This window comes from Salmo salar, chromosome 03 (assembly GCF_965601325.2).
Source record: "Salmo salar chromosome 03, fSalSal1, whole genome shotgun sequence".
NCBI classification, from domain to species: Eukaryota; Metazoa; Chordata; class Actinopteri; order Salmoniformes; family Salmonidae; genus Salmo; species Salmo salar.
Genome location: NC_138293.1, coordinates 32,097,593 through 32,108,729, shown reverse-complemented (window position 1 = coordinate 32,108,729; position 11,137 = coordinate 32,097,593). Strand labels below are relative to the sequence as shown.

Genomic DNA, 11,137 nt, shown 5'->3' with positions numbered 1-11,137 from the left:
TGAAGAATCTAACATTTTTTGGGTTACTACATGATTCCATATCTTATTACATAGTTTTGATATGTTCACTATTTTCTACAATGTAGAAAATAGCACAAATAACAAAAAGCCCTTGAATGAGTAGGTGTGTCCAAACTTTTGACTGGTATTGTATATATTCATATATACAGCCTATTATGTATAAAGCCTATGATGTACTTGAGGATGGAAAAAAAAGTAATGGAGAGCAGAGAACTACAGATCACAGTATTATGCTGCACAGTCAGAGCTTCTTAGAGCTTCTAGTTTTGTCTAGCAGAGGTCATGGAGAAATAACAGTCCATAGTTGTCGTGTTCATTTGTTCGGGGCTGTTCAGGATAGTACTTTGACATGAGTGGAAACATGATTTTTCCATCAGGCGCTGCCAGCATACCACACACGGCGCGCGAGTGTCAGTTTACCGCCTCGAACCATGGATCATATCCCTCGAGAGATGAATTAATTACACAGATCCAAATGAGGTCTTAGAAAAATAGGTCCAATTGATCATTTTTATAGTAGCTTATGATGATGATTTTGATGTTATTCTGTTGTTATTGTTCTCTGCCATGTTTTGCGAAGAAGAAACCATGCATGCCTATGGTGCCCATATGCTAGGGGACATTGTGCTGTGCATAAGCATGCATAATGCTTGTAAGGAGAAAAGGTTTGTCAAAACAAAAGGTCAAACGAAAGCTGGTTGCATGTTTAGCCTCTCCCAATTCTTGATCAGGATAAGTTTAATGTCAATATAAATCTGTTCAGGAGATAAACTATATACAAATCATCGAGGAAAACTGAGACATGTATAGAAGACAAATATATAGATTTTGAGTTTAACTGAAATACAATTTTCACCCAACTGAATTTAATTTATTACTTGCTATAAGGAAATATAGGTGAAATTACAAAAACAATAAAGTCAAACATTTAATGACGAAATTGAAAATATTTACAGACGTGGTTTTACGGAATTGCACGTACCCGTTAAATGTGTAATAACACTATAGTATTTTAACCCAACGACTTTAATGCAACAATTAAATGACAAGCTCAAACTCTTAACCAAACAAGTATGTCGAGATAAAATCATTTCCCCTTATAAAATCAAAGGTAAAGAACATAATCTCCTCATAATTTCCGGCAACATAAAAACTAATAAACCCGCTGCGTTCAGAACGCACAGCTGGTTTAAAGGACTTATATTTTCTCGGCCACAGAAGAATACTTAGAAGGCTTTGAACATATTGCACACAGAACGAGAGATCCTGTCATAACGTCTTGGTAAAATCGAAAAGAGTTGTTTTTCAGCTGTTAATGTGGACTGAAATCCAATTGTATAGGCTATTTTGCGATTATCTCTCCCCTGCTCACGTGTCTCGATTTGAGGCGACGGCTATTTGTAGCTCCAGACAGAAAATATAAATACTGAATGTCTGTATCCGCTCACAGGGAGCTTCTCAGACACAGAAAAATAAATGCCGTATTTCTGCCACAATAGAGGGACCAGTTTATAATTAGATATGTGCCACACTAATAATGATACACATCATTTCTTTAACAACATTATGACTGTATTATTATTATTCCAAGCTATTTTGCCAATAACGACAGTTATGAACAATTATTGTAACGCAGTAGTAGGCCTAAATATGAATTGGCCTACTGTGATAGCCTATTTGTAGAGTTGCAGAGAGTATGCTGCTAAGGGACCTTTAGGTAACAATGTTATCTTAAATCTAGAATTACGTATGTGAAACATTTGAATGCGTAAAACTAATGTTATTGGATTATATTTAGTGTTAGGCCCATTCCCTTTTCGCAACCGTATTCGTCACCTCAGTCCCTTCTTCTTACCTTTTATCCTTCTGTCTTTCTTTATTTCCATTCTCTGGCCTCTTCCTCCCTTCCTTCCTTTCTCTTCCCCTTTGGTTTTGGTTAGACTATTCAATACATATATAGTCCAGGCGAGACGATACTAGCCTAAACTGTAAATTGAATATTAAGGATATTTACAACATGATCAATGTGCTTCATACAGCACATCCACTGTTTGAGAGCTCACAATGATAGGCATACACGTTTTGACTGACAGCTCTCAGCCAACGAAGCTTTACTCATGTCCCAATCAATTTCAATGTGACAGCGTGGAAATAAGAAGCGCCTAATAGGCCTGCCTATGTCACCTCGGTAGTAATGACAATGCAGTGTTTTGAAATGAGTTGGATATTACACCAAGTTGATAAGGCAATTTTTAATTCAGTAGCATAAGTAGTAGGCTACAAAAGGCGGGTAGACATTGGGGAATGCAATGAGGGATGAGGCACCTGCAGGCCTACACCATACACCTGTCAGTGTTTGTGATGATAGATTGGCATTTTGCCGTTTGTCTTGAAAACAACTTGTAGCGCAGACATCTTGTTTGTTCACAATCTATTCTACGCGCTATGAATTCAATGCAAAAACATATATCAACATAAAAACACATCACAATGTCAATGTAAAAGTTACTCTTTATTCAAAATATGTATTGTGTTTAAACAAAATTAAAAAACGTATACAAACTGCTCGACTTGATCACAAAATGCAAAATGTTATATTGTAGATTATAAACTGGGTGGTTAGAGCCCTGAATGCTGATTGGCTGACAGCCATGGGTATGACAAAAACAATATTTTTTATTGATCTAATCACATTGGTAACCAGTTTATAATAGCAATAAGGCACCTCGGGGGTTTGTGGTATATGGCCAACATACCACAGCTAAGGGCTGTGTGCAGGCACTCCGCATTGCGTCGTGTGTAAGACCAGCCCTTAACCGTGGTATATTGGCCATATACCACACCCCCTTGGGCCTAATTGCTTAAGTAACTTAGGGGAAAACGCCCCCTTAAGGGAAATGTCTATGTTCTGACAGAAAAAAAGCAATGTTTTGGTAATATTTAGATATGTGCATATTGGCTATCCTTAGGAAAACACATTTTGAAGGGAAATAAGTGGGCAGAATTAATTAAAACGCCATAAAGTGGGCATTTTGAACTCACTATCCCGGCAAAATGCACCCTGAAGATTAGTGTGTTAAAACCCATTATATACGTTTTACTTTAGATTTTTTTTTGTAATTGACTCTTAAAAGCTAAAGTTTAGGTATCTTATTTTAATTAAATACATCGAATATAGAAAAAAAATAAAGCTGCACTTCTCACTATTAATATCCTCACTATGATGCGGTTTGAATGTACGTCCCCTCTTTTTATTTTCGCACTTCCTAACTCTCAATAAAGTTACTTATGGAGGATTTGGATATGCTTTGGAAAATTCTAATATAGATACCACTGACTTGCATTGAATTACCCTGAGGGCATTTTGCCCCACTGGAGTCACTCCAACAAAAATCATTTGACATAAAAGTTGAGATGAGACACGACATTTTTAGTTAAGCAAGACTACTGGCATCCAGGGAAAGTGTTAAAAAATTAGTGACATGAAGTGGTTTCTGTGACAATTACAGGAGGGAGTGTTTAACCCCAAGTTACCCTAAACAGCATGATTTGAAGGTCAAGTGATTCGACAATTCAGTAACAATATTTTCAACAAACCAACAACATAAATAGCCTATAATCTATACATCACGAACTGTATGTACACTGTATAGCAAAAAAATGCTATTGTTTTAAAGGGAAATTACCATAGAACATCAAAGCAACGAAATAAAGACTACTCCTCCCCACAGGGTGTCGATCCATACAAAAATGTCCAGATATAAAAAATACTATACTCTGTGACCTTGTCCAAATATAAGGCAATGAAATAAAATGCATTTTGTTCATTCACAATTACTCTCAAAGCACACCAATGCCAACCCAGTGTTGTCATTCTATTTGCCACACCACTCAGGTCCATTTCGAAAGAATACTGTCTATTTTGAATGGGTGGTAAACGTCAGCCAGCGCTGCAACTGCTGGGATTATCTGGTAAATGTATGAGCCCTTTTATGTCAATTTCAGAGCTGCGAAACTATCTTTTGGATGATCCATCTCAGTACAATCCACCACCATATGCCCCCAGGACATGCGCAGCGTATGAGTCAATATGAAACATCGAATGGGCGTGATGCGGTAAGGCGACGGATGGTCCTCTCACAATGTGGGGCATCATCTGAGTGTAACCGGGCCACGGTAACGCACCAACGGTGGGAGAATCCTCTGCCCACTCCTGTCTCTTGAACGGTTTGCTGAGGATACTGTCTATAGCGAAGGAACTGGAGAACTTGGCACTGCTGGCTGGCGGTGCGGGTGTTGTGGTGAATTGCGTGTCCTCGTCTGTACGACCGTCAGACACGTCTTGCTCTTTGCCTGTCTTTTTGTTGATTCGCTTTCTCCTGCGTCGGAACACTCCGTCAGCGAAGGTGTACTCGCTGTGAGGATTCAGCATCCAGTAGTTGTCCTTTCCCCATGGTCTAGACGGGTCCCGGAGGACCTTCAGAAAACAGTCGTTAAGTGACAAGTTGTGGCGCACGGAATTCCTCCAACCGGTGTAACTGCCCCGGAAAAAGGGAAACTTTGTCATCAGATAGTCATTGATCTCCGCCAGAGTCAGACGACCAGACGTTGAGTCACGGATAGCCATGGCAATCAGTGCGATGTAAGAGTACGGAGGTTTTGGTCTCCGCGTGTACGGTTTGCCTTTGCCATCTGCACCGGGTGTGACAGGTGGCGGGCTGTGCGCTAGACAGTCCCCATCCGAACCCAACTCCTCCTCACCAGAGACAGGAGAGCGGACGCTGTTCTTAGCATCGCTGCACAGCTCCACAGATTTAACCTCATAGTGGTGGTTTCCACAGAATACTTCAAGTTTCATGTTGTCTGTTATAATTTCTGCTTTACTGCGAGTTTCTATCCAAAGTTTATTCGATGCCCAAGTAAAAACAGGCACGTCGCCAGAAGAGCTCAGGTCTCAGAGGAAGTCTCGTCTTGTTTGTAAAGGTGTCAAAGCGCAGTACGCTTTCAGTCAAAATATCCTACAAGTACCCGATGAAGTTTATACCTTTGGCAGCACTAGAGCTCGTCTCACCTTCTGTCTGTCTGGTGGGCTGTTTATAGCAACAGGCTCACCTCAGGACCAACCCAACGAGGCGGGGCTTGATAATTACATGGATATTTTGGAACAACTGAATATCATGCACTCTCAGTGTTTATGACACATCATAAATCATAACAGTCATTATCTATTTTTATTTCAATATTTGTTTGACAATGGTGATTGCGTTGAATAGCCCTTTCACCCTCCCTTTTTCAGTATAACAAGACAAGTAGGAATAGGCTATATTTCTTACCTGTGGAACTCGATCTCGCTGTGGAGGGAGACACCGCTGGAGTACTTCACCTGAGACAACAGGTGGCGTGCGTTTCATTTCCATCTGTTCTGTCTCGCATGATGCAATCCTTAGGGAGAGTTATACCTGATTTATCATCTTTTATTAGCATATGAATTCTTCAAATGTTTCAGTTTGGCCATCATATGTCTGCAGATACCTGGAATGAGCAGCCACCACTGATAAAAAGTATATATATTTTTTATAAAGATGCTATGCAGTGAATGTATTACACTACATAGCCAAAAGTATCTGGAAACCCCTTCAAATTAGGGGATTCAGCTATTTCAGCCACACCTCAACAGGTGTATAACATCGAGCACACGGCCATGCAATCTCTATAGACAAAGATTGGCAGTAGAATGGCCCGTACTAAAGAGCTCAGTGACTTTCAACGGGGCACTGTCATAAGATGCCACCTTTCAAACAAGTCAGTTCGTAAAAATTCTGCCCTACTAGAGCAGCCCCGGTTAACTGTAAGTGCTGTTATTGTGAAGTGGAAATGTCTAGGAGCAACAACAACTCAGCTGCAAAGTGGTAGGCCACACAAGCTCACCGAACGGGACCGCCGAGTGCAGAAGCGTGAAGTGCGTAAAAATCATCTGTCCTCGGTTGCGACATTCACTACCGAGTTCCAAACTGCCTCTGGAAGCAATGTCAGCACAAGAAATTGATTTCCATGGCCGAGCAGCTGCACACAGGCCTAAGATCACCATGCGCAATGCCAAGCGTCGGCTGGAGTGGTGTAAAGCTTGCCGCCATTGCACTCAGGAGAAGTGGAAACGCATTCTCTGGAGAGCTGAATCACGCTTCACAATCATGCAGTCCGATGGATGAATCGGTGTTTGGCGGACGCCAGGAGAACACTACCTGCCTGAACGCATAGTGCCAACTGTAAAGTTTGGTGGGGGAAGAATAATGGTCTGGGAATGTTTTCATGGTTCGGGCTAGGCCCCTTGGTTCCAGTGAAGGGAAATCTTCATGCTACAGCATACAATGGCATTCTAGACGATTCTATGCTTCCAACTTTGTGGCAACAGTTTGGGGAAGGCCATTTCCTGTTTCAGCATGACAATGGCCCCGTGCACAAAGTGAGGTCCATACAGAAATGTTTTGTTGACATTGTCGTGAAAGAACTTGACTGGGCTGCACAGAGCCCTGACCTCAACCCTATCGAACACTTTTGGGATGAATTGGAACAATGACTGCGAGCCAGGCCTAGTCGCCTAACATCAGGGCCCAACCTCACGAATGCTCTTGTAGCTGAATGGAAGTCCCTGCTGCAATGTTCCTACATCTAGAGGAGATCCTTCCCAGAAGAGTGGAGGCTGTTAAAGAACCAAATCACGCTCCTTACAATCATCAGACTCAAACAGTCTGGTCATACCAGTCACAACCTTGCACAGCATGGGTGACATGGCCTTCTCACATATGGCCCTTTAGCTCTGGAACACTCTTCCTGTACATGTCAAAGAAGAAGCCTCAATTTCCTCATTTAAAACACAACTAAATGTATGATTGCTTAATTTGCCAAAAGTCTATATTAGAAGGTAATGTTTTGATGTATTGTGATAACGTATTGTACTTTTTATAGTATTGATGCGTTTTTTAAAAACTTTTTTAGTTTTCTACATTATGTACATTGAGCGTGAGAAATGCGCTATACAAATGAAATATTATTATTATTTTCCCACAGTTTCTTTACTCTTTGCATTCTCTATACGTCTGTGAATGATAACAGCATTCCATCAAACACATGAACGCTATCTCAGGTGTCAACCACGGGCAACATCTCAGAAAAACACTATAGTCAAGGAATTGTCTGTAAAGTCAGCAGTATATTACTGTGAAAGGCTCCACTGATAACGAATGCCATTATGAATAGTGAACATTCAGTTTTCCTATGCAGGTGTGTGGGATTTCCATACTGTGGTTAGTGTACAGAAGAAATCACAAGGCAGGTATTATGGTCAGGGGGGGACTAATTGTGAATTCTTAGTGGTGAGTCTTGTTCAGTTGTTATGTCTTGAAGAAGAACATTCACACTAGTGGATGTCAGGGTGACAAAGAAAAAGTAAAAACAAATAGTCTCTAGTGTAAAGGGATACTTTCAAGTGTTCTCATGATCGCACATTAATGCACTTTGTTTTGGTGCAGCTGAAAGCATGTTCATACCAACTTGATTGGCACCCCCATAGAAGACCAATGTTGTTGTGTTGTTGAGTTTTTCTTTCCCAAACAGCATCAGCTAGACCAGGGATGGGCAACTTTGATCGGTGTGGGGGCCACAAAAAAACTCTGAACTCATCATATTGCGGGTCTGCATACCCACATCCATACCCCCCTCATTTTGCCATGGGGTGGAGAGGAAAAGGAGCTGTTTTACAGCAAATTTCCTGCAATTCAGCACATTTGGGTGGAGAGAAATGTTTGCAGTTTTCAATATGACATCCGAGTAAAGACTGACTAACAATATCAATGAGGAAAATCTGCTGATGCACAACCACATTTCTAAATTGCAACTTGTGTATTTTACTACTCAAACTTGCAAGAGCAAGTTGAGACCCAAACTGAGTTCTTAAACAAAAGATAATTAAATATCCGAGGGCCTTCAAAAGGGCTGTTAATTGGCCATCCCTGAGCTAGACTATTTACCTGTGTATTCCTGTTCACCCTCGTTGCTGAGGGACTGAATGGCAGGCTGTTTTGATTAATCACTAATTTCTATTAATTAATGAATCTTTAAAGAAATAGCCTTGAGGGTTCTGATGACTTTAAGGAACAGGGAAGTCACGCAGATTTAATACCAAGATGACACTACAACTATGAAAACAGAGTGTCTGGCTAGAAGCCATGACAGAACAGGTTTCTGGAAGATATGCAAAGGGAGAGCTAGGCAAGCCCAATCCTCACTGGGTAAGCATTCATCTCAGGATCATGCACAGTTTAGCAAAAGAGAAGGAAGATCACGCTGTTGGTTTTGTCACCGTGACAAAGCATTTGTCTCTCTGTCTCTGGTCTTGTTTTTGGGTTTGGTTAGGCCCCTTAATCCAGCGGATGACGCCAAAAGGTTAGCAAAACACTGGATGTAAAACTGACTCACATCATGGAGATTTTGCATTGTTTATTTAAATTAAATAAATTAAATATAAATATAGGACAAAACGCTCATCAGGACAAGAGAGACAACACAACACAAAGAGAGACCTAAGACAACATAGCAAGGCAGCAACACATGACAACAACGTGGTAGCAACACAACATGGTAGCAGCACAAAACATGGTACAAACATTATTGGGCACAGACAACAGCACAAAGGGCAAGAAGGTAGAGACAACAATACATCACACGAAGCAGCCACAACTGTCAGTAAGAGTGTCCATGATTGAGTCTTTGAATTAAGAGATTGAGATAAAACTGTCCAGATTGAGTGTTTGTTGCAGCTCCTTCCAGTCTCTAGCTGCAGCAAACTGAAAAGAGGAGCGACCCAGGGATGTGTGTGCTTTGGGGACCTTTAACAGAATGTGACTGGCAGAACGGGTGTTGTATGTGGAGGATGAGGGCTACAGTAGATATCTCAGATAGGGGGGAGTGAGGCCTAAGAGGCTTTTATAAATAAGCATCAACCAGTGGGTCTTGCGACAGGTATACAGAGATGACCAGTTTACAGAGGAGTATAGAGTGCAGTGATGTGTCCTATAAGGAGCATTGCTGGCAAATCTGATTGTCGAATGGTAAAGAACATATAGTCGCTCGAGAGCACCCTTACCTACCGATCTATAAATGATGTCTGTAATCTAGCATGGGTAGGATGGTCATCTGAATCAGGGTTAGTTTGGCAGCTGGGGTGAAAGAGGAGCGATTACGATAGAGGAAACCAAGTCTAGATTTAACTTCAGCCTGCAGCTTTGATATGTGCTGAGAGAAAGACAGTGTATCATCTAGCCATACTCCGAAGTTCTCGTATGAGGTGACTACCTCAAGCTCTAAACCCTCAGAGGTAGTAATCACACCTGTGGGGAGAGGGGCATTCTTCTTACCAAACCACATGACCTTTGTTTTGGAGGTGTTCAGAACAAGGTTAAGGGTAGATAAAGCTTGTTTGACACAAAGAAAGCTTTTTTGTAGAGCATTTAACACAAAATACGGGGAGGGGCCAGCTGAGTATAAGACTGTATCATCTGCATTTAAATGGATGAGAGAGCTTCCTACTGCTTGAGCTATGCTGTTGATGTAAATTGAGAAGAGCATGGGGCCTTGGATCGAGCCTTGGGGTACTCCCTTGGCGACAGGCAGTGGCTGAGACTGCAGATTTTCTGACTTTATACACTGCACTCTTTGAGAGAGGTAGTTAGCAAACCAGGCCAAAGACACCTCAGAGACACCAATACTTCTTAGCCGGCCCACAAGAATGGAATGGTCTACCGTATCAAAAGCTTTGGCCAAGTCAATAAAAATAGCAGCACATCAAGAAAGCCAGTCAGTTAATTATTGACATGTTTTTCCAACACTTTTGATAAACAGGGCAAAATAGAAATAGGCCTATAACAGTTAGGATCAGCTTGATCTCCCCCTTCAAATAAAGTACTGAACAATAGCCAGCCACCTTCTACTGTACACCCTAGACTTCTCTGTAATGCACGCTATTACAGTGGCAGTGAATGTTACTGTAATTACTGAATGTAGCTGAACTGTCATGGATGTCTTGAGGATGCGGAATTCTATTGGCAATGCTGCAAGAAAGAAAGTGTTGTTGGTTTGAGGTTGGAGATATGCATGGCATATCAAAGGGCAAAGCAGTTGATCACCTTTCAATGCCCTATCAACCTTCTCCAACGTCTACCACAGGGACATCGCAGACTGAGGGCATGCTTTAGCAGAGCAGAGTTAACTTGACTTATGATGTGATTTCCCCCTTTGGCTAATGCCAATGCTTTGATTCACCTTTAGCACCATCACACCCCAGCTCAGAATCCCTGATATGTTTACTCCAGATGTATAAAATATTCTCCTCCCCCGTACCACACGTCACAGAGTCACGTTGCAGTCATACTAAACTAGATAACTCATCGGTCGCCCTTTGTTGTGCCCTGTATCGTTGGCACGCTAGAACAACAGTACACCAGACACCTCCTGTGCCAATAGTTTTATTGGTTGGCCACCATCTCTTAAAGTAGACAGTGCATTTAAGTAAGACAAATTTGAATGCAGAGTTATGCAAATTAATACAATTCTCCCATTTCTTGTTGACTTCATAAGGACCAACACATGCCCAAATGTTTTCTTTCAGACACGAGGCCCTACACCCTTTGTTTACGGAAGAAGCACTAAAAATGTCAACGTGTGTGTGTGTGTGGGTGGCATAGTCTGTGTCCGTGTGTTTTCAGAGTAGATTGAGTGTGATAATCTGTTTGTGCTGTCTGTGACACCCAATCCTGGGTGAAGTCACTGTTTTTAGAGAGGCTGTGTTGACTATAGGTTTCTGTAATCCAACCACACAATGAGTAAGGCTCAGGTGGTATATATGATTTCTCCTCCTCACATGTAATGGATTGTGTTATTGTGTGTTTATGTGTGTTTTCACACACCCCTTGACTTTTTCTACATTTTGTTGTGTAACATACAGCCTGAATTTAAAATGGATTAAAAGTAGTTGTGTCACTGGTCTACACACACTGCCCCATAATGTCAGAGTGGAATTGTGTTTTTGTAAATGTTTACAAATGTAATAAAAAATTAAAAG

At 41.3% G+C, this 11,137-nt stretch overlaps 1 protein-coding gene across 1 annotated transcript; it reads right to left on the bottom strand.

The window, feature by feature from the left end:
• Positions 1 to 2,514: 2,514 nt before the first annotated feature.
• LOC106599739 (forkhead box protein Q1) lies at positions 2,515 to 5,104 on the bottom strand. Its single transcript, XM_014191041.3, has one exon. It carries the CDS (start codon positions 4,877 to 4,879, stop codon positions 4,058 to 4,060), a length of 822 nt encoding a protein of 273 aa, XP_014046516.1. The 5' UTR covers positions 4,880 to 5,104; the 3' UTR covers positions 2,515 to 4,057.
• Positions 5,105 to 11,137: the final 6,033 nt, after the last annotated feature.